We start from the raw sequence: 24,392 nt of genomic DNA, 5'->3' as shown, positions 1-24,392 counted from the left end.
TATATATATATATATATATATAATATTGATTTTATATTTCTTTATATAATTTGACAGAAAAAAATGAAATATTCATTGAAATTAATATTTTTATAGAAATGAAGGATATTAAGATCGAATTTTAATATTATTAAAATATAAATTAAAATAAATCGTATCGACCATATGTTTTAAATAATATATATATATTTAAGCGTATTAATATTAAACCCTTTATATTTCATTCTATTAGTAACATTTGATAGAGTAATAACGTTAATATAAAATATTAAAATATTAATATATCGTAATACGCGATTAATAAATTCTAAAACGTATTCAATATCTGCTAACTTTTTACACAAAAAAACTTGTTTATAGTATTTTCAATTTCAATGCAAAAAAAAAAGAAAATCGCAAATTATTCTCTCCCCAAAGTCATCTACTATTATTAATCTGAACTTGGAAATATGAGCAGTCGTATGAGCGGACTTCTCATTACGCCTAGACACATTAAGATCAAGTACGCTAACGTTCCACATCCTCGAAAGCGATAATTCGCGTTCAACTTCGGCCCACGTACAAAGTAATTATCGTAGTTGAATCGGTCGCGGACTAAGCGCTATAATTAAAGATCAAAGATTCAAGACCAAAGCGTTTGTCAACTAATGGTAACCACCGATACGCATCTTTGGAACGAGAGGCGATATTAACAACGCTGGATGTCGCGTGCAGATATTATAGGAATATCACGACACGGTGGAATAGCGGGATGCCGTTTGTAATTAAATGTCCGACACGGTATCATAAAGACGAACCTCGTATCGCGACATCATCCGCGCAATTGATGCTCATCCATCGTACAGATTCTTTGCATACTGAATGACACGTGTTATGTTTCAATTAATATGGGCGACAAATCTGGCAAAAATTTTCATCAACGATACTCGATGATTTAAATCTTTGAATATAAATTGGTGTTTATATTGGCTTGATTAATAAAATAGTAAAAAAAAGAAAACAATTAATCTTGAAATTAGTGATTGAATATGAATATAAATATTTATATATTCGTATATTATACTTAAATGATTGCGATTAAAAATAAGAATAAAAGGATTTTTTTCTCTTATAATGAATAGATCGGTGAATAAATTTTTTGTGCATCTTTGCTTCGAGAAAAAATATTCTAAAAATTTTTCATTCCTATATAAATTGATCCATACGATACGTTCTATCCTTTCCAAGAAATGAATAAACCGAAAATTTTTCGTCGAATCGTGAAGTAATCTCGATTAATCTTTAAAATAAACTGAAAGATTAATAAAGAGATTGTAAACATTTTAGTTACTTCGATATCAGTGTAACTGATACGCTCTAAACTCAATAATTCTAATACCACGAAAAATATGGACCACGATATATGGAAGTGTAATAAAGATAAGGAAAGAAAGATAAAGAGAATAGGAGAGACCAAAAAAACACAAGGGGACAAACTGTGAAATGAGATGATGCGTGCTTCACAGTTTCCATACTATTTTGTTATTTAACGTTATTCGATTAAATTGTTTATTTACAATTTATTCGTTGCTTTCGTATTTTAATATTTTATATTATAAATATTTTTCCCCATAATTTATGCGATAGCGCGTAGTTTAAATTCTAAATTCAATGGTACCGTTACAACAAGGTCTCGCGATGTCAACGCGAAAAATAAACTGGTTTATAAGGATTACGGAGAATTTGCAATCAAAAAACAGCGGTTGAACCTGAAAAAGTTAACAGGCCCGTGAAACAGTTTGAAAATAATTAAACTATTACCCGGTGTTTTATTTTTTATTAATTTCTCCTACTGAAATGTAATCGTCCGATTATTTGAAAAATAAAAAAAAAAAAAAAAATCAACCACGTTCGAAAAACGCGTCGCTCAATTATTCGAATAATCGAGATTCTGTCGCGTATAACTCTTGCAAACATCGACCAATTTTAACCATTTTATCAGTTTCGATTTCTAATAATTATTAATAAATAACGTAAAAAAAAAAAAAAATTAACCGTTACATTATAATACAATTATATACATAATTCGTGGTAATGTAAAAAATTCTTCGAAATCAAAAATCTTATACAACCGAAGCTGAAACTTTCGATTAATTCGATTCGATCATCTAGAAGCGAGTCCGATAAATCCAATTAACGACACCCACCTTCCTCTCGAGATGGTGAGTTATTAAAAGTTGTCAGCCACCGATCAACTCTCTGCGTAGATCGGGATAGAACCCGCAAAATCTTGAACCGAACGAAAGAAGTTCTTCTCCATTGGTTTCACCACGCCTCCAGTTCTCGCATGTATGTATTTTTAGGTTAGACTATTTTCGAAAGTGCACGGAAGAAATAGGGGAGTGGGAAGAAAGAAAAGAGAAACAGAGAGAGAAGAGAAATAAAAGAGGAGGATAGAGAAAATGGGGAAGAATACCGATCGTTCCTTCCTTTTTTTCTTTCGCGGTATCTGCTGCCTCGTTTTCGCCTACAGTCACGTAAAAGAAGCCAGCACCGGTATTATCCGCACAATGCACACACAGAAGAAAAGGCAAGGAGGGAGGAGAGGGAGGGGAGGGGAGGGGAGGGAAACCGAGATGGAATAGAAACGGGGCGAAGGTGAGCGCCGTTGGAGCAACAAAGATGGCGGAAAGAAGAGGTCGATGCCGCCTATTCCTACTGATTTGCGAGATCACTCTCTCCCTCTTCCTTTCCGTCCTTTTTTCGCCTTCTTTCCTCCCTTTCTATTCCCCGTCTTTCTCCCTTGCAATTCTCCCTCCCCACGACTTGTCACCCTGCCAGTCCCTCCTGTTTCTGGGTTTGCCGGGTTCGTTGGAATGCGAGAGCGATCATTCCATCCTTCTTCATCGACCTCTTTCGCGACACGATCGTAGCCAGAACCGACTGATTTTCTGTTCCATTGCTTTCGCCCCGATGCACGCGCCTATTTATCGCTACAATTATTGCCTCGGATGCCTTTCCTTCCACCATCAAAATACTATACCTCCTCTTCGTGGTTTCTCACGGTTCGCGTGCTTCAGATTAACCTTCCATAAACGCACACGTGACTTGCAAGTTTGTTACGTACGTGTGTGCATTTCGATGTATTTATCGTTACACAAGTATTATTTCATTTGTGTTACATGTCGATCTTTAATTTTTATAAATAAGTGATTAATAAATTAATACTTTATATTATTAATCTCTTAATATGTGGATTTGTAACTTTCATTTATCTTTCATTAATTCATAAAGATAGAATCATTGCGATTGTTAGTTCGAGTTGAATCTGTATCGGAAAACTACGTTAAATTTGGATTAAGATTCGATTAAGACGAGATACAGACGAGACTGAGGATTTTGAATATTAAGCATTGTGATGAGCTACGACATAAATTACAAATACATTCCCTTTCACATCAATAAAGCACATCGAAGCATTATTTCTTCACTAGCGAGTTATAAAATATTAAAAACTTCATTTCCATGCTAAAAATATTTCGAGTAGAATTCGTTATTCATTTTTTCTTATTCTTAAATTCAAAACTCGCCAAAAAGAAAAAAAAATCCCTTCATCCGAGCAAGATCAAACGCGACACACGTTTATATCTCGTGAATTTAAGCTGTATCCTCGACATGAAAACCGCCGCATCACGCAAAGGGTTAAATAAACGGGTCTCCAAAAGGAAGCAACGAAGAGGAACTGAAATAACGCGAAACATTTTTACATTCGCGTCCTTTCCTCTTTCCAACCTATGCACGGGCATACGCGCTAACGAGCCAACCGTTCCATACGGCTCGTCGCAAAAAGCCTCTTAAGGTTGACAAATTTCAATTACTACGCGCTCGCTCGCTTGCCACCATGCCGATTTATCTCGAGGCGTGCACGATTCCAGCGAAACCTGTCGTCAGCGAATTCCTACGGCGAACAAAGAAGTCGGCCGGTCGAGATTTCCTCGCGACTTAACCGGCGCATAACTAAAAAGTAAAAGCGTCAAAGGATTCTGGCTCGATTACGTCTTCTGCGTACAGCGGCACCTAAAGTCGCGTTTGTTTAAACGAACGCGAGGCACTGGGCATGCGCACAAAAACCATAACCTCGTAACGGACATCGCTAGGGAAACGTGCGGGACGAGAAACATGGCGTGAAGATTACGCGTGTATAATAATACGGTGACGCAATAGAGGAAGTTTTCGAAGTGTACGATTGAACGTTTGAACGTTTCACGTTTTTGTTGATACAAAAGACTAAGAAAAACAAGTAAGTATTTATAATCCACGATTAAATTCTTCCTTTCTTATTTTCTCTGCAACAGCAATCGTTATAACCACATAACCTAAAAACGAACACGTCGAAATTATTTATATCACACGTCTAAATCTTTTTCAACGAACAAACAAAATAAAATATTACGACAAACGAAAGGAAATATTATCGAAATTCGCAATAATTGAGGATAGTACGAATCGTGAAACGAGTCGTATGACAGTATACTCGAAACTACGATACGACATAGATCGAATCAAAAAGACATTTGCGTGCCGGACAATTTAAATAGCCAATAGCCTGCCTTCTACCATACCCTCCGGCTACGGAGAGAACATTTACTTATTTCGTAACTCGACCAACTGGATAATAACAATTTCCACGGATGCCGTGGGGTCTGGTAAACAAGCCGAGTTCTCCGTTCTAATTGTCAGCTTTTCTCCCGATTCGCAAACGTCACAGTTATCCGAACGATCGGATACCCGCTGCTGCGTCGTCTTCCATATTATCCATTAAGGGAGGAGAAGAGGATCGGTTAATTACACCATTCGTTCCAGCCTATTAATGAGAATCACTGCCGTGGAATGACATCTACTACCTACTTGTTTTCATTAGAGCCTTAGAAGTGCGCACGAACCGATGGCGTGTTTGTACAACTATGCCTCCTCTCGGCCAGCCCGGTATCGCGCATCCACGTAATTGAATCACGCTCGTCGCACGGCTAAACAGATCCGTTCTCGGTAAATGAGATTCTATGGAAATAAGCGGCAGGGATTGATCATGAATGAGAAACGGGCCAGGCGAATCAGAAGTTTTGGCGAAAAAATTAAATTGATTCAAATAGTTTGAGGTTATAAGATGATTTTTTGTTCGACTCACCCACGAGATTAAGTTTGCTTGCGATTAGAAAATCGTATAGAAAATCTGTGCGCTTACCTGAAACAGAAAAAAAATTTGATTATTATATAGTTTGTGTACGCGATACGATAATTTTATCGCACGTAACAAGTTGATAAAATGATTTTAACCGATATTTTTTTTAGAATTGAAATTTATCGGAATGTTTATTTAAGAATTTATTTATTCGATAATAGATCTCGTTGAGAATAATTCGAGACTTTGATTATTGGAATCAAATCGAGATGACGCATGATGCTGTTACCGAGAATGTTTAAGTAATCGCTGCAGTTATCTTCTTGGAATTTTGTGTATTTTATCTCGAGTAATATTAATGAGTTTCGAATGGTAATAAAATGCGAGAAGAGAAAATTATCATAAAAGCAAATCACTTATTTTATTTAAAAATTATTATATGATAAATTATTTAAAAAATTAATATATACCTGGTTTAATATATGTATATATTTTTTTTTATAAACATAAATCCTTGTTTCATTTTTAATTCACGTAAATAAGATACACAAAATAATTTCTTTTAAAAACTTAATATTTAACAAGTTGTTCGAAATGTAATACGAAATATATTGAGATACAATTTTTTAGATCTAATTGTTTCTTTTATATATTTCTTAGTATTTAATGATTTCTTCTCTTCGACAGAATCGATACGATTGCTTGAAACAATCACACGCTTTTATATTTCCCTACCATACGTTGGATTATTTTCAAAAATTTCGAAATGAATTCTTACCATAATCCTTTTTACAACATGCTTCATCATACTCTCAAATGTTGCTCTACAATTTTTATTCTAGAAAATAATAAAATTCGTAAATTAATATCAAACAGATAAATAATTAAAAAAAAAAAACTGTAAATAAATAAAAAAAATTTGCTAAGAAACAAGATAATTCACCGTATTTGTTAAACGGTTGATATAAATGGCGCAAGAACAACGAATTAACATCCGCAAACATCGTCGAAACAAGATACTAGTAGAGAATGTAACTTGTCGAAGTTGTTCTAAAGCCCAAGAATGGCGCGACCAATCCGTTCTCTCGTTATCGACGCTTTTTATGCCAGTCCGATAACGAAACTGCAGAGAGACACTTACGTCAGCACGGTGTACAACCAAGCCTTCGACGAACTTGCTTGATACAATGTCGATATCTTGTTCAAGTGCAATGTCGCCGCAAAATCTCGTTTTCATCGTTGCGTGTACATCCCTCGAGTCAAAATCTTAGGACAAGATCCTTTCGATCTTTTTTTTTTTTTCCTTTCGATCATCTCAACATACATTTTTTTATTCGAATTTGAAGACTCGATTCTAAACAGCGATGAAAGAAATAATTGATTCGTTCGTTTTTATGATACAATGTAATTTTTTTTATTAGAAATTAGTTTTTTTAAAAATAATTGAATGAAAAGGAATATTTGAGAAAAAATAGAAGAGTTGACGAGACATCTGTTAAAATCAATTAACATCGATTCAGATTTAATCTAATAAGAATTTGATTACGTTTGTTTTAGTTTCTTTTTTTGTCGTTTGAAAAATTAATTTATTTTTCAACTTCTCAAGATTACCGATACAGTACAAGTTTTATTTTTATTTTTACATTGCATAATTGACATTTAACGTGCGTTTAAAAATACACAATATAACAACGTGACTTTAAAACGTCCTCTGGAATTAGAATTAAAATACGTAAAATTTACTTTTACCAAGGTCACAGATGTCGGAAAACAACCTGTGAATACAAACATGTTTACCATCGCGTGACTGATATCAGACACGTATTCGTCAGCGCATTGATAAACTACTGACAATGCGTTATTCCAACGAAAAGAGAATTAATATAATCTTCGTTTATAGTGAAAGTGTCTGATCGATATAGTGATTCCTTCGAGGTATGCACTTACGTATCACTACCTATCACGTATGCAAATTTAATTAAAAACAAAATTATAGACAATTAAAGACAAAATGTTCGAAATGAATAAAAATTAAATTATAATAAAAAAGGGATATTAATTCTCAATTCACAAAAATTATTTAATTCTTTTATTGGAATATCCACAACTCGGACAGCTCGCTAAATTCTTTATCCAGTTTGCTTCTTTTATATACCAATTATCTCTATTCTCACTCGCAAAAAACTTCGAGCTGGGACTTGGACAATGTTTACAATTTCCAGGACGACTCCTTCAAACATTGAATCATCGACCTTCGCACAACACAACAACAACACAACGTTTCGAAGTCGGGCGTGTACTTCGCGTGACGGTGGAAATAAAAAAAGGAAAAAAACGAGGGAAGGCATTGGATACACCGGTGGCCTGGTTTCTTAGGATCATGAAAGGTGTTCTCCTCGGCTGGCGAGTGTAAACACTGTTGCTTGCTTGAATCTTCCTTAGTGCCGGGCTCTCGAGCATCGTCTCTCGTCATCTCTCCTCTTTTCCCGCCGCTTTTCCTTCGCCCGGCTGCGGCGATCCTTCTCCTCCTCCTCCTCTTTTTCCCCTCCTTCTCCTCTCCCTTCCCCACCGCGCCACGGTTTTACTGTGTCGAAAGGGCCAGCAACCATCGATGAAAGAAAGTATTTTCGGTCGGAGGAGCTTTACACCGATGTGAAACGAAAGGTTATGCGTTGTAAGTATTGTAATTAATGGAAAAGGATGCCTTTAACGTAACGGCTTCTTCGATTCGAGATTCGCGCTAAATAAATATCTTAGTTGAAGATATACAAAATTTCTTATGTTTAATAATTATTTTTTTTAATCGAATCGAAGAGTTAAGAGTCTAATAAGGAAAATATTCTCGCATAAGGAAAAGATTATTATAATTTTCTAAGAACTCGGGGTTAAAGATCGAGTAATTACAATTGATTATTTATTAATAAAGATAAAAATTTTCCTAGCATCTTTTTTTTTCGACAGACTCAATTCGCGTTATTAGATTCGTTTTTTTTTCCTTTTTAACGCGTTTTATCCAGGGAAAAATAAGTATTTGTAAGACTCGACTCAGTGAAAAAGTTACGTGGAAATATTTATTGAATTTAAGGGAAAAATTGCTGTTGCCTGAATTTCTGACACTTTCGTTTTCTCTCGTGTTTGAATAATATAACAAGAGTATATTCTTTTCGTCCAAGAAAAATGTTTGGAAAAAATCTTCTTCCGATAATTCTAATTAAACTTTCGTCTAATTAAACTTTCATTTTTATCGATTATTTTGCGTCACGAAACCCTGGCTTTCTTTTACTTTTTAAAATTCGCACGAATAATCTCGAATAAATTTCCAATAAAATAAAAGATAAATAAGAAAAAATGGAATATTTGGAATCATTCGTTCTAGAAAAAAAAAAATTTCTAAATATACCGATCTTTTTTAAAATTCTTTCCTCGCATGAAAGAATTCTTTTTCTTTTGCATCCTGTACACGCGTACCACGTAACAATGTCCGCGGACTGTTCGTTAAGGCCGCGATGTTAATTAGCTTCGTCGAAACGAACGAACGAGAACGTGGAATCAGACGATCACCTTTTCTCGAATCGCGAGCGACACGATCGATCGGTTTTTTCGACGATGGGAATTGTGGCGTGTAATCGTTCAATCGTATCTCGGGTTATTGTTCTTATTCGATTTTTGCTTCCTTGAAAAATCGCAACGTTATTATTATATAACGAAGTTCGAAGTATTGTTATGTAAATGAATTACGAAGCGAGAAAAGCGTGCTACGGCCGACCAAGTTTCGAGACGCTTTTGTTCGTTCGCCGATTATATTTAACTTCATCGCTCGGATTTGTTTTAGAGCGTGGCTAGAGAAAGAGAAAGAGAAATTCGATGGAATGGAAAGATCGATTTTTCAAAATTTTTCGAATCTTCTTTCGACTTTTTAATTCGAAAAGAAGGGAGAAGAGAAAATAAGACTGTGGCCTCGTCGCACAGTTGGAAATTTTCTCAAGTATCTAGGAATTTAATTTAGAGGAAAGACAGCGAAGTGAGAATGGAAGGTATGGACGCGTAATACAGAGTGATATTAATCCTTCGAATTATAATTTCCTTCTAAGAAGAGGATTAAAATCAACACCAATCCCTCGAAGTATATATTCCATCCAATTTTTCCAAATTTAAAAATTAATCAATTTCTACAAATTTCTTAAATTAATTATACCCTTATTAATAAATATTAATCTATTAGTTTGTCTATAAATTACATTAACTAAAAAAAATAAACCTGAAGAACTTAATCCATGAGAAATTATTATTAAATATCCCCCAATTAATCTAATTTTAAAAAAAGTTATTATAATTATTAATCCTATATGAACAATCGATGAAATTGCAATAATTGATTTTATATCAAACTGTGATAAACATATTAATCTTAAAATTAAAACTCCAAACCTTTCTTTCTTAACCTTCTCCTTCGAAAATTTATCTTCGAATAAATAAAAATCGAGAGAAAAAAAATTCTTTTCTCCCCAAAATTAAATCTTCCCTCTTGAAAGCCACGATCGATTGATTCCGTGGAAAAATCTCGCGAAAAATCGACCACGCACGCTCGTCATCGAAGCATCAAAACATCCGCTCGACTTTCTCTCCAAGAAACTCTCTCTCTCTCTCCCTCTCTCGATTCGTTCCTCCGCTATCGTACACGGTTCGATTTATCGACGAGCGAAGGGATGAATCGTGGCGCTGTTGGGGAACGCGTGCAGGAGGGCGACGCTTGCATAAAGTGGTGGAAAATTCGGGTTGAAACCTGTGAAAGCGGGGAAAGAAGATCAATAAAGTGGTATGCCATACTGTCGGTGCCGCTTGGTGTGCTGTTGTAGTAGCGGCTCTGCCTGCCTGGTGTGTATTATTAAGCGGAGGTGTGGAGTCAGAGAACGAGAGAGAGAGAGAGAGAGGAACATTGGTCAGGGATGAACAAAGATACACAAAGTGTCGAGGTATGAGGAAAACGAGAGAGAGAGAGAGAGAGAGAGAGAGTCGAAAAGGGGATACGAATCGTGGGGAGGGGGGGAGGAGATGGAAAGGCGGTGAGCAGGAAATATGGAACAAGATAATAAAAACTCACGAGAGTAGGAAGAAACCGGTGCGAGCTGTTTCTCGAGAAATCGCTCGTGGATATTAGCCGAGGGTTGGAAAAGTAAGTAAGTAAGTAATTTTTTTTAATAATGTACACCTTTGATGAATTTGAAGGAAATTATCTTCTTGGATGTTTTTTTTTTTTATACGATGTTTGTAATTTCGATAATGATTCGAGGAGGGGGAGAAAAGGATCGAGGAAAGGATTTTCGAGGGGAACTAAACTAAAAATCCTGCGTGTATTAAAATGGTCGATTTAGTGGAGCAGGAAGACGAAAAGTGAGCATCGTCGGTTGCGAACACGGTCTAGTTAGCAGAGTGCAGTTTTCTGCATGGTTTACACGTGGAATGGACGGTGCAACGGGAAAAGATGAATTAGAAATTTGTTCCACATACTTATACCGGTGTGAAGCCGGGAAGGTCTGATCTCTTGTCATTCTTCGTTTTCAAAATCAAAATCGATCTCTTCGAAATATAAATTTCTCAAAGGAAAGAAAAAAAAAAATTAAAATATTGGTTGGAAAAATATTTATGTTGAAACTTATCATTTGCCCGTCGCGATTAATTTTAAAGGATTTTGCTAAAAGATTGAAGCTGCTACGACGAGGCACGTGGCTCGAACCAACCACCGTGCATCGATATTCGAGTTTCCCCTTTAAGCCTGATTCATAAGTACGCCTTCCACGATTACTTTCTGAAATTTATCGCTATCTGAAAATTTTTTCTCCTTTTATTTTTTTTTTTAATCATTAATTTAAATTCCAACGAAACGAAAGATCGATATTAATCGATCCATCGTTTGAACGATGCGAAATGATTAAAATCAACGATTAGAAATAAGAAAAATATTTTTATACATTATATACACGAATATATATGATAACAATATATTTTATATTCGATGTAAAAACCCGATTCGTACTTTATATCCAATTTTTTCGTTAGAAAAATTAAAAAAAGAATTTTTTTAAAAGCCTGAGTTTCGTTAAGAAATAGCTAAGAAATATTTTTACACATTTTATACACGAATATATATAATAACAATATATTTTATATACTTCGATGTAAAAACCCAACTGGTACTTTATATCCAATTTTTGCGTTAAAAAAATTGAAAAAAAAAGAATTTTTTTTAAAAGCCTAAGTTTCGTTAAGAAATAGCTAAGAAATATTTTTACACATTTTATACACGAATATATACAATAACAATATATTTTATGTGCTTCGATGTAAAAACTCGATTGGTACTTTATATCCAATTTTTGCGTTAAAAAAATTGAAAAAAAAAAGAATTTTTTTTAAAAAGTGTCAAGAATAACCGGTTGTTCGAAAACAAAATAGAGAAAAATCAATTCACACGTTTTTCACATTTGACAAAACCATTTAATCTAATATCGTAAATAGCCAATTCGAAATTGATATTTCGAAATTTCGAAATCGCAGAGTTTCGGTTCGATAATTAACATCGAACGTGCAAAACTAATAAAAAAAGTTAAAAATTTAAAAATATCTCGATTCCCTATCCTGTTCATCCCCGTTTCTCTTCCCTTTCCCGCCAAGCTTTCGAAAAGCGGGCAGGGAATGGTGGCGTTGGTCGCGCCAATGGCATAAAAACCAACGAAACCGACCCCTGCGCGATCGACTTTGCGTTTTCCTTCGCCCTCTTGAGCGTTCGAGGGTTAGAGAGCTGCTCGGCTTACCTTCGCGCATCCCTTCCCCCTCCCCTTTTTCCCTCTGCGGTTCCCTGCCTTCGAGCATCTTTCACCGGTCCTCTCGCGTGTTTTATTTTTATTTCTCCCTCTCCTTATCTTTTTTCCCGCCTCCCCTCACGATCAACCCCTTCCTCTCTCCACGAATGATTTTCCACGAGTATTTTATCCCGAGCAGATTTATCACGGTAAAGCGTTTTTAAGAGAAAGGCGAGTAATCTTGGCAACGTTTATAATTTAGAAGATAGATAAGATTCGAAGAGATTATTTTGAGATTGAAGTTGCTAGGATGATAATAATAAAGTATTATAGGTGGGTCGAGAAAGAATCTTGTATCGAGATGAAAATGTACTTTTCTTTTTTCCTTTTTCCTAATTGCAAATATTTGAAATATCGAATACAGATTTGTCCCTCGATCGATTCGAATCGTTCCCTTTCACGGGCTACCTATTCGTTTCCCTCGATCATCGGTTAGTTTCTCGATCTCCCAGGTGATCCGCTCCGCAAGGGGATGAAAAATGCCCGCGTTGTTTATTCGGCAACCGAGAATACTCGGATTAATTGCGCCGCTGTGAAACGTATAACATCGTTACAATGCTGCTCCACTATGAATGGATTTCCCACCAATTCGCTCGTTGGATTTTGTAAATGTTTCTGAAGCATAGAGGAAAAAAAAGTACAACGAATTACGGGGGTGGAAATTTTTGTATCGTAGGAAGAATTAACTTCTTTGGAGTCGAATATTTCACCCTAGAAAAAATATATTTACTTTCAATACTCGAAAGAATATCCACCAAAAAGATATCTCGAGATTCATCTTTATTTAATTCCCTCCCTCCTTGCTTTAATTATTCGCCAACATCAGAAGATGGAAAGAAAAGAAAGAATAAGGCGTTACTCTTTGAATCATCCCTCTTTCAATCACGTTTCCGCGTGAAGATCAACATTTGCGCCGAAATATCCTCCACCATGGGACAAAGATTCGAGGAGGAGTGACTCCTTCCCTTCTCACAAAGGTCCCCTCTTCTTGCGAAACCGCGGCGAAAAGGGTCGAGGAAAATACATCCCTAAACAGCTTTCCGCTTTTTTCCTTCGACGCCACTTCGAAGGCTCGTTTCCGGCCTCTATCCAACCACGCTTCCCCTTCCCTCCCTGAGAGATGCGTTTCTCCAATTCGGTTAATAGGCGGATCTGATTTATCGGCCACCATCTCTTGTTCTTCTTGATACTTGGCTTCGCGCAACGACGGAGGACAGGACTCTCTCTGAGAGAGTTTTTCTCCCCTCGTTTTCTGAGGGGAGTTCTTCTTCCTGGTTTCGATTTTGGACGATAGTGATTGATATTGGAACTTGGAACAAATGGTTCGTTGTGTTGGATTTGATTCAGTAATAATAATTTATTTAATATTATCGAATTGATATTTATATATATATATATATAGTCATGTTTTAATTTTAATAGAATTCTACGTTTATACCGATTTGTAATATCGTAAATCTCTGCGAGATTGAGCCAAAATGTCTTTAGCCGCTATAAAATCTTGGAATATAGGACACATTGAAATTCGAATTGGTTTTCGTGGAAGAAAATCGATCTGCACGAATATATACGTACGATACATAAGTTGAACTTATTATAAGTGGATTAGATTTCCAAGATTTCTAACAATATCTGAAATTGTAATTCGAGATTTTCTAATTATTTTAGAAGATTTATCATGATTCTTGATTCTAAAATCTAGCAAGAAATTAATGAAAGATTCGATGCATTAATAAACGATTAAGAAAACTTCAGATCCTGGAAAATACCTGGAACCAGAATTTTATATTTTAACTTGAAGTGAGCATACGCACAACAAAATTGATTCCAAGATTTCTAGCATATCCACTTATACAAAAAAAGACACAAAGAAAATTCAAAAATTCACATTTCTCGATCTTAGAAACCAGAATATCTTTGTCTTAACAACTCCACCCGAAATTGATATCTAAAAAAATTGATCCAATTGATTCCAAGATTCATAGAATATCCACTTATACAAAAAAAGACACAAAGAAAATTCAAAAATTCAAATTTCTCGATCTTAGAAACCAGAATATCTTGTCTTAACAACTCCATCCAAAATTGATATCTAAAAAAATTGATCCAATTGATTCCAAGATTCATAGCATTATATATTAATAACTTATACAAAAAAAGACAAAGAAAATTCAAAAATTCAAATTTCTCGATCTTAGAAACCAGAATATCTTATCTTAACAACTCCATCCGAAATTGATATCTAAAAAAATTGATTCCAAGATTCATAGCATAAATTCACTTATACAAAAAAAGACACAAAAAAAATTCAAAAATTCAAATTTCTCGATCTTAGAAACCAGAATATTTTATCTTAACTTCACCCGAAATTGATATCTAAAAAAATTGATCCAATTGATTCCAAGATTCATAGCATATATCCACTTTTTTATTCAAAGAAAACACAAAGAAAACTTTAGATTTCCTTAAATTCTAGAATTGAAATATTTTAACTAAGAAAAACATACATACAATTCCGATATTTCGATCCAAAAACGTCGCGCCTACGAAGAGAGGGTTATCCCGTTCTTCGCTCGTCCTTTCGTCCCCTGCTTTGGCAGGCGACGCGCCGGTAGAGGCACAAGCGGAGAGAAAAAGAGAAAGAAGGAAAGAGAGCAAGAGAGAGAGGGAGAGGGAGAGGGAGGGAGGGAGTAGGCGGCGGGCGAAGGCAGTGGGTGCCTCCATGTTATGCAGCCCCACCACCGCCTCTATCCTGACCAACCGGCTGTTTACTGTTTGGCCTCCCGGGATATCGATCCCAGTAGCGTAAGAACCGGCAGCCTAGGGCCACCGAGAGATCGGCACACGTCGAGCATTTCGTCGCGTCGACGGTTGCCAACCGAGAGACGACCGAACCTCCGAATCTCCCTCTCTCCCTTCCTCCTCCTTCCTCCCCACCCGCTATCTCCCTCTCTCTCTCTCTCTCCGATTTCTCCCCTCTTTTTTTTTTTTTGTTTTTTTTTATCACGCTGCAGACCGTCGTCCGCGAATCGACGACTTCGATTCTGAACTGCCCCTAATTGGGGATACCGTTAGTCCATCGAAGAAGAAGAAGAAGAGGGCCACTTGACCCCGCGAGATCGATTCGCGACTTTGAGTTACGCGTTTCTCAGCGCCTAAGGAGGAACGATACGTAACGTATCCTCGACGCGCCAGATGGTTTGTGGGGGAATGAACGAGGCTTGCAACATCGGGAAATTAGATACCTCGAGGAGAGCGAGAACTGGTTTTTGGGGGATGTGCGTGAGGAGGTCAGGTGGATGGGAGGTGGATACCTGGGATTGGGAAGGGAATAATCGTTTATGAGAGCGATGGAACGATGTATTTTTGGGAAGATCGAAGTTATGTATTCGAATATTTTGATACAGGATGATAATGAGGAAGGGGGAGATAGTTGTTTCGTGGAGATTTTCTTCCGTGGAAGAAGAATTCGATGGAAGGATTTAAAAATATTGGGACAGGATTTTAATATACCGATATCGTATAAATATAAAAAGCCATAATTTTCACGCAGTATGTAAAAATTATCTGGAGAAGGGAAAGGAGTCGTTAATTAAAATCGTATAATCGTAGGAGCAGGATCAGAGGTGAAGAAGAGGAAGAGGCGTTTATCGAGAGGAACGGGATGATATGTTGAGAAACGGAAGCAGGAGCAGCCATTGTTGTGCTAAGAGGGTCGAAGAATGAATCTTGCCGCGAATAGATTTCGGCTTGGGATTAAGCCGTCCCACTTTCGATTCCATTCGATGGCATCGTCGCTGCCGCGACTTTATTGTGCCCGCCACTTCGGAATAACCTTCGTCGCTGCCAGGCCTCGCAATTTCCGCACGTGTGGAATTTTTTCGAATATCCAGACGGATCGCAAGGCACAATATTTTAACGTTTTAAAACGAACTTTTCCCACGTCACCGCGAGTCGAGGGTTGCGATATCTCCACTCCTACATCCACCACCACTCGTCGCGACAAAGGGAGACCTACATTCCGAGAAATAAAAATGGAACGGTTCGTCTTGATCTTTCATTGTCCGGGCTATTGTTTCGTAGGATTTCTAATCGTTCGTTTTTTTCGACTCGAAGAAAATAATAATGGGATTACTTTAATCGATATTTAATCGAGATATAAAAGGTAAAATTTAAAAAAAAAATTTAACTACTACGTATTTAAAAATATATAAGAATTGTTATTAATCTTTTTTGAACGTAAAACTAAAGTTATTAATTTCTCTAATTTAATTAATTACTTTTAGATGTATTAGCAAAAATTAATAAACGGATTACTATTTCTTTTGGAATCTACAACTCGTTTAATTAACTACTTAAAATTAAAATTTTAATATAATCGAAAGTTCGAAACCCGGATGATTTTACACGGCGCATGCCCGAAAAGATGTCCTATGCGGATGATCTTCGACTTGTATCGGTACACGTGTTCCGCAGCGTGTCGAACACGCGGTATCAGCGATGCAATCTTTCGATCCTTCGCATCCGCGCCCAATTCTCTTCGCTACTCATGTTCCCTGGACGATACCTCAAGTACGATACGCAATTATCATTTCGCACGGATCAAACTCAACTGATCCGTTGACTATTGATGAAAGAAAATTCAATTTTTCATTGGAATTAAAAAATGAAATTAGTAAAATCTATAAATCAAAGTATTAGAGAGATATGATGAAGATTAGAGATCTGTAAATCTTCAACATTTGTCCAAAAACCACTGGTTGGTCACTGAACCGCGAAACTGGGTCATTCGAGCATCAAACGTCACGGCTGGTTAATTCAACGCGAAAAAACAAAGGCGACTTATTGTTTTCCTTGGTTCTTTGAAGTCCGTCCAAATTAGTTTAATTGATCTTAAGATAAAAAAAAAAGCGTAAGAATAGAAAGTAGCATAAAATACAGAGTTGCATTATTTATAAATTTAAATAAAAATTATGAAATTTCTTATCGATATGAAATCTAATAATATTTCAGTGGAAATTATTTAAAACAAAAAAAAAGGTAAATAAACGAAGACGTAGAAATTTTGTAAGATGTTTGATATCATCGAATGAATCACAGATTAAGGTTTAAGAGTACACATGTGCAGTTGCGTATATATCACATGGTTCGTTTATTAATAAATCGACGCAACTGTTACTCAAGTATCGCTATTCCTTCTGTACAGGATAATCGTACAGTCGTGTTTTGTAACTTAATCTTATAAGTAGTTACAAATTGTACGTACTGGTGCAATTAAAGAAAATTGTAGACAGATGTATTATAACGACGATTATAACGACAAAAAAAAGTGAAATGCTTAGAAAAAAGCGGAATAAGTTAAAATTACCGTTATAAAAATCCAGAACGGTATATAGTAAATGCATTTCTTTCGCAATTTAATAATTAAATCGTTATAAACGAAAATCAAATCACAAAATAAAAAATAAATGTGCAGTAATAACCATTTTCTAACCTAACATTAACACCTTCCGCTATTGAAAGCTACATGTAAACTGATATACTATTTATTACAAAATTTTACACATGAAATCGTTTCATATATACAATTAAGAGAACATTAAATAATATAGTATAGAATATATCTTGGAAATATGTATATATTTATATATTTCTTTTTCCAAGATTAAACTTTCATGCTAAAATAATTTAAAACATTCTCTTTTCTTAAGAGTCAATTCAATCGATTCATCTATTTACTTACGATTTATGTAGCTCCTGATCCTAACCTCAAATCATCTATTTATTCAGTTACATAGTCACATACAATACACTATCACTGAACACACATACGACTCGTATTTTATTTAGAAATAATTCACAATCTACAAAACAAATAAATCACGATCTTCCTATGATCAATAATGTTGTTAAAATATCCTCGTGACAATTGCACAAAGGAAAGCACTGGAAAGAGAGAGTGAAAGTATTATTCGACATCGTTGTGAAGCGATTCTGAAGAAGAGGACCAATAGCAAAGAGATTCTCCTTTCTCCTCAGAAAAGATCGAAGGAAGCCGTGTCAGGTTAGGAAAAGAAGCCACTATTACACGGCACGGTACGAAAAGGCAATCTGTCGACTAAGCCGCTTCTTATTACTTTGCCACCATCAACGACTACCGGTGGAATCGGCGTGAAAACGTATACCTTCGTATACTATGTAAATGCGCGCCATCTCGTGGCTCTCTAACCTGTTTCCTCTATAAGTTTATATACAAGGGTGAATGTGTACGTATACAGAGAATACCTAGAGCGTTTATGCGACGCGTATCAGCGTGACTGCATTGTACGTTCAAATGGTCCATGCCACCCACGACCAAGTCGTGACTTTCCTCTTTGGAAATACGCGACGCGTACAAGCCTCATGCGAAGTTTCTTCGCGCAGGTGCATGCGCAGATCCGCAATTTATGAACTGAATAAGTATCGTTTATGTTTTTCGTGAGACGATTTTCGTTTCGATGAAATTGATGTTAAGATTTTAACATCAAGCTACTGAATTGTTATAGAACGTTAATATAGATTTAAAAAAGAAATTTTCTTTCTTCTTTTTCTTGATTGTATAGGTTAATGAAATAAGAAATTATATAAGAGTAAGAGTAAGAATACAATTAGAGTCTTGCTAATTGAATAGGTTATGTCAAATTAATAATTCTAAGAAACGTTTCGTCTTTGTTTCGTTCCTTTAATCAAACTTAATTATATAAATATTATGTAAGAATAAGATTCTATTATATAAAAAGAATAAATTTGAGTTAATTTTAAAAATTTAGAAAATAATTTCAAAATGTAAAATTTACTTGAAATAAAATTAGTCAAATTTGACTATACTTACTATGCACTTACTATTTTATGTATCGAATTGTAATATAATTCTTAAAATATAAAGGCGTGTGGAATGAAATGGAATTTTAAATAAAGTTTACTTCGTAATCGAAATCGCGGAACGATAGCTCTCATAGAATCTATGCGAATGTAAGTACATCCGGTACTTCTAGTCAATGAGTACTAGTCGCTTTCACCATGCAAAATTTTCATTGTTTTGTTGAGTCTGACAAACGTACGGGAGTAATTGTAATCATTGCTACATGAAGCAACAGTTTACTAATTTCCGGTTTTCATGTATAAAAAGATAGCCCGTTTAGACTTTCTCTTGTCTAAAAATACTACATGCAAAAAATGGTGCATATTCTTTAAAAATATTCTGCATTAAAATATTCTTGAAAATATATAAATTATACTTAAAAATGAAGAAATAAAAGAAAAAGGAATATTTTAAACTTGATGGAAAAATATTAATTTACAAAAAATTTCTTTAATATTTCTCAAACAAGATTTTCTCAATATCAACATATTACTATTTTTTTATTATTTTCATGATGCATTCATCAAAATTATATTATTACAAATTTAATATAATTAAAAGATACAAATCCAATTTCTTCCTCCAAAAAATGTAGTAAAATCATAACAACAATATTCATAAAATATTTCCTCCACATATCAAACTCTATAACTTTCTGAAACCAACATTGGTCAACAAAGAATTGGTCAACCAGAGAGAAAAAGATGAAGAAAGAAAGAATTGCAATAGAACGACGAGTCGATTATAACGAGATTCAATATTATCCAATGTACAATGGAACTTGGATAGATTAATAGGGATCATAGATAGATGTTCGAACTTTCCATCATTCTCTAGTTATCATCGTTTTATGCGATCGTTATAATCAATAATCGACTAGCTGATTAACATCTGACAAAGGAAAAAATTCCATGATGAAGATATCGTTTATATTAGGATTCCCTTGACCGGTTTCCGGGGGAAAGGAATTTTCTTTTCTTCATTTCACCACGTGTCTACTAACGAGGATTCCATGCGATCGGAAGTTCAGGATGCGGAAGTCGATATTTCCTTTTTGTTTACTCGATAATACTTTCAATTAGAATTTGTTCTGGTTCAATTATGAATGATTTGAAAGCGAGGAGAAAGTTGATGCACCATCGTTATTTCGTCGTTTCATTTGCACCGCCAACTGAAATAAGATACGATATAAGATTGAACCAAATAATATAATATATAATAATAATTCATTTAACATTCTATATCTTAAAAAAGAGATTAAATATTATTATTAATCAGATTTACCCAGATTAAATCAGACGAATGAGTTTCACGGTCTGATTATACGTAAGGATGCATGTTTAATTTTTACCGGTGATGCAAATGAGTTAATCGAATCACTGAAATGAAATGAAAATGTTAAGCGGAAGGCAGCCACGGAGGAAAAGCCGTAGGCACGTAGGGGATAAAATCGATCGGGGTCGATGTACTTATACCTGTTCCCAACCGCGTCCATCTATCTGGGAATCTGGTCCGCTGCGGCGGACCACTCTTCGTGGCGTTGTCGATAAATCACCGATGGTCGTTATTAAAGGACCTCGGGAATCGTCGATCGAGGACAAAGAGGAAACGGGCAAAGAGAGGTTTCTACACCAGGAATCATGACGACGACAACCACCATGACGACGACGACGACGATGGTGACGACAACGCGAAAGTGAACAAGGATCGTAGATTGCACAATGGCCAACATGATTTTCCATTTAATCCGGGATAAAATATTTATCGGCGTTGCCAGTCGAACCGTAATTTTTTAATCGGAACCGCTGTCGAATTCCTGTGGCAAACGTGCTTTTGTCTCGAATAAAGGAAGCTGGAAAAAAAAAATGAAAATGAGATTTTTTTCTTTTTGCAAAATCTAGTTTTTCCGTCTGACGAGATGTCGCGTTAATTGGAATGGTTATTATTTTTATCTTTTAGTTTGTTAATTGCTTTGACAAGATAATCTGAAGAGATCAAAAATTTTGGAAGAGAATATGCGATAAAAATTATGTACAAATCTTTGTAAAAGTATTTTTCAATGTTTAAACAATTTAATTTTAAAAAAAATGATTATGAAGAAAAAAAAAGATACATCTGATTATATCATCCCACTTGAGACATTCAGGATCAAGCAAAGGGAATCAAAGCTAGGAAATTGAGACGTTGATTAGTGTTTAAACACTCGAACGATCCCAATTCGATCTAACTCGATATCGAAACAAGCCGAACTGTCCGGGAGAATCGTTCTCTTTGACCGAAGTAAAGGCAGAAATTGCACGGTGAAAGGAGCAAAGGGACGACGCCTCGTGTTGTCGGTTACCAAAAGTACAGCCGAGCTTTGTTAGCTTCATATTGCTGATGAGAGATCGTATCGTCGCGCCACCTATCGTCAAGTCCTCTTTTCTTTTCTTCCACGCTAGCCCATTTCACCTTCTTTCGTAGATGTCTCTGTTCTCCCTTCCGAGACGCAAACACGATACGGCACATCATTAACCTATCTTTGTGCAAAGCAAAATCTCAATTTTCTTGCGTCTGATAAATGTATAGTGTGTAGATATGGAAAAAATTCTAATACGTACTCGATACATACTTTAAAAGAGTTTCGTGAACATAACCTATTTTGATTTTAATATTATACGTGTCGATCCTCTTAATTAATATACGTTTGTTGATGCAAAGTTGATGCTTTTGAATTTCTTCGCGGTTAATTATTATTTGCAACTAAAAAAAAAAACGATACGTTTATGAGAAGGTTAACGACAGAAAAAAAATAATCAAAACATACCATACCATGCTAAACTGATCCAACAGAGATTCGCATAATTGACATACGATGACAGGATTAAATAGAGCTGACGTTTTCGATCCTGTCTTCCGGAGAAATCACGGTTAATTCTGGTACATGGTCGAGTCATTGGTCCCAGAAAAGACAAAGAGGTCGGGGCACAGGGAGGAAAAGAACGCGGGAGATGATTCATCCGCGGCGTGTTCCTTTCCAGCGCGCAATTGTCATCAATTTCGGGCCTGGCCGTTAGGTGTGGTGTAACAATAAACGGCGCTCGTGCAACGAATACATAAAACATCCTCCTCCTCTTCTCTTTCCCTCGTTCCTTTCTTGATCGTAAACTCACCGTGCATGACCATCCTCGGAGAGAGAAGGCTACTGTCGGTTCTGTCGTACGACACCCAAGGAACCGACTGCGATTTTCTTGGAACGTAGCGATTAACTCTTGCGATTTTGTGGTTACTTTCGCCTTAGTTGGATTTCAAGTATTTCTCGATTTAATTTTAAAATTGGAGTTTTCGTTACGAGATTTATGTGCACGATTTTCGTTCTTGTTAAAAGAATTTTTGAATTGAAGAATGAAATAAATGTAAAAATAAGAGAAACATTTTCGTGTTTATATATTATCGATACGAATTTCCGCACAAACTAACCTAAAAATTTATCCGCTACTCAACTGAATTATTACCAAATAATCCGAATAAAGTAAACTTTATTCGAAAATAAGTCTTCCAATCCCAAAATTCTAATTTTTCCTACAATTCAAAGTAGCTGAACATTGCACAAGCACATTCGTTCGAGCATAACCACCCATTGGCGTTTTCAAACGCTACGACGTATCTCGAGTTACAGCGATTAACCGCCTCGACAAAGCATCAAAGCGTTACGAAGACTTTCGCGCAAAACGTGTGCCAGGTGAGTACGAGAGACGATATCCGAAAATAACATAACTTTCCCTCTCGAAACGAACCACGCATACAAAGTGGCGGCGTGTCCCGTACTAATAATCGTTTTCCGGGCTGAAGTGGCACCGGTTTCGCGAAACTTCGTTCTTCTACACTCATATTTGCGCATGCGTATTGCGTTCTCGTATAATCGGACTAACGCCACCAGAGGGATCGGAAGTTCATGCGAAACTGCGAATTTTACGAGTAATCATGATTAGAAAAGTAGAACAAAATAAAACGGGAGAATGTATTTAGAAATAATAAACGATTCTTTATTTGATTTGAAATTTATTTTGAATTTTAAAATTATGAGAATGGAAAAAAGATATCGAAAGAAATAAACGATATTCTCTTCCTTAAAAAGAGAACTCGTAACGTCTTTTTCGAACAGTTTTATCGATCGAGTTAAAGAATACGAAACCCGGGTACGATGAACATGGATGATGAGCGGATCAGAATGGCCGTAAATGTAATTAAGGAGAGGAACCATGCGATTCATCGTGGGTAGATCAATTATTCTATACGAGTTCGCGAATTAATGCGATACTCTGCTGAACAATGGAAACGATTTCTCGCGTGGGCGGTTAATATGAAGATACATCTCAACTTCGATATATCGGAAACGTTGTCGTCACCTAGGCCGCCGTGGGCGTTGATACAAGCACGCAAACCTTACAATGTTCACCGAGCGACCAATAAACCGACAACATTACAACCGCACCGGTTGTCGTTTTCGATCTCTTTTTATCGACGCGACAGATCAGCGACGAAGCGGCTCGAAATATCGAAGAATTTGAATTTGTTCTTTTGTTGCTCCCGGATGAATATGGAGATTTCGTGGAAGATTTCGAAAATTCTGCTTTTTTTATTTTTCTTTCCTTTTTTTATTCTTCTCTTTTTAAGAAGAAGGTAAGAGGAATACTTTGAAATACAATAGATGACTATATTAAATATCTTGGTCGAATATTTTATTATATATTTGGTTCTATATCCAAGATGTTAAGATATATATAGAACATTTTTTAAGAATTAATTCTTGATATTAAATTTTTTTAACATGTTTATTTCATATCATAACGAAATAAAAGTATATTTATGTTTGCAACTTAATATAAAAATCTTTTCATTTTTCTATTGGCAAACAATTAATCGAATAAAGAAACTTTTAAATCTATACATATGAAAATTATTGTACAAATCCAATGAAATTCCACTTTATCGCAATTTTTACTAAAAACTACTTTTTCAGTTTGGTCGAACGAGGAAGATACGAAAGATACAGTAGACAGAAAAGAAAGTTTCATTGTTCTTTCTTATAGAACAAAATTTTTTTTTAATACGTAGATAATAGCGCTGTTATTAATAACAATGTGGCACATTTTAAATGGTATCGTTTTACGTGCGCTGAAAAAATTTTACATTTTCGTGCTCTCGTGGAATAAATCCAATACGTGTAAACCATGGTTTTACAAAACAAACGCAGAACGAAACGCGTAATAAATAAACGATAAAAATTTTTCGAAAGCCAACTCGACCGATTCTTAATTCGCATATTCGCTAAATTTTCTCTACCAATCTTTTTTCCACCGATAGGTTTATCGGAATTAAGAAATTTTTTATCAGAGATAAAAAGTTTTTCGTAAATAACAAGCGCGTATCTTACGCATTGAATGCATAAGAATATTATATTTTCATCGTCGAAGGTAGCAAGCTTTCCGCA

The 24,392-nt window shown here is 35.6% G+C and overlaps 2 protein-coding genes and 2 long non-coding RNA genes across 6 annotated transcripts in view; 1 reads left to right on the top strand and 3 right to left on the bottom strand.

Moving 5' to 3' along the window:
* Positions 1-24,392, bottom strand: part of LOC408877 (neurogenic protein mastermind) — a 225,854-nt gene that overhangs the window by 116,892 nt on the left and 84,570 nt on the right. The window lies entirely within an intron of this gene.
* LOC102656730 lies at positions 4,272-6,540 on the bottom strand. The gene is made up of 3 exons (XM_006569514.3): positions 6,102-6,540; positions 5,937-5,996; positions 4,272-5,221 (listed from the first exon to the last, which is right to left on the bottom strand). Exons 1-3 carry the CDS (start codon positions 6,393-6,395, stop codon positions 5,189-5,191), a joined length of 387 nt encoding a protein of 128 aa, XP_006569577.3. The 5' UTR covers positions 6,396-6,540; the 3' UTR covers positions 4,272-5,188.
* Positions 13,520-16,928, top strand: LOC102656698. Its single transcript, XR_001703286.2, has 2 exons — positions 13,520-16,183; positions 16,305-16,928. It is a non-coding gene; the product is annotated as an uncharacterized LOC102656698 (long non-coding RNA).
* Positions 19,752-22,890, bottom strand: LOC102656653. Of its 2 annotated transcripts, none has more exons than XR_003304843.1 (6): positions 21,726-22,890; positions 21,520-21,661; positions 21,261-21,438; positions 20,395-20,771; positions 20,204-20,298; positions 19,752-20,090 (listed from the first exon to the last, which is right to left on the bottom strand). It is a non-coding gene; the product is annotated as an uncharacterized LOC102656653 (long non-coding RNA). The 2 variants fall into 2 exon arrangements; XR_003304842.1 differs by having other exon boundaries at positions 21,731-22,889.

The sequence above is a fragment of the Apis mellifera genome, linkage group LG6 (genome assembly GCF_003254395.2).
Source record: "Apis mellifera strain DH4 linkage group LG6, Amel_HAv3.1, whole genome shotgun sequence".
NCBI lineage: Eukaryota > Metazoa > Arthropoda > Insecta > Hymenoptera > Apidae > Apis > Apis mellifera.
Note: the sequence above shows the minus strand (reverse complement) of the source record. Positions and strands in the feature narration are given on the sequence as shown.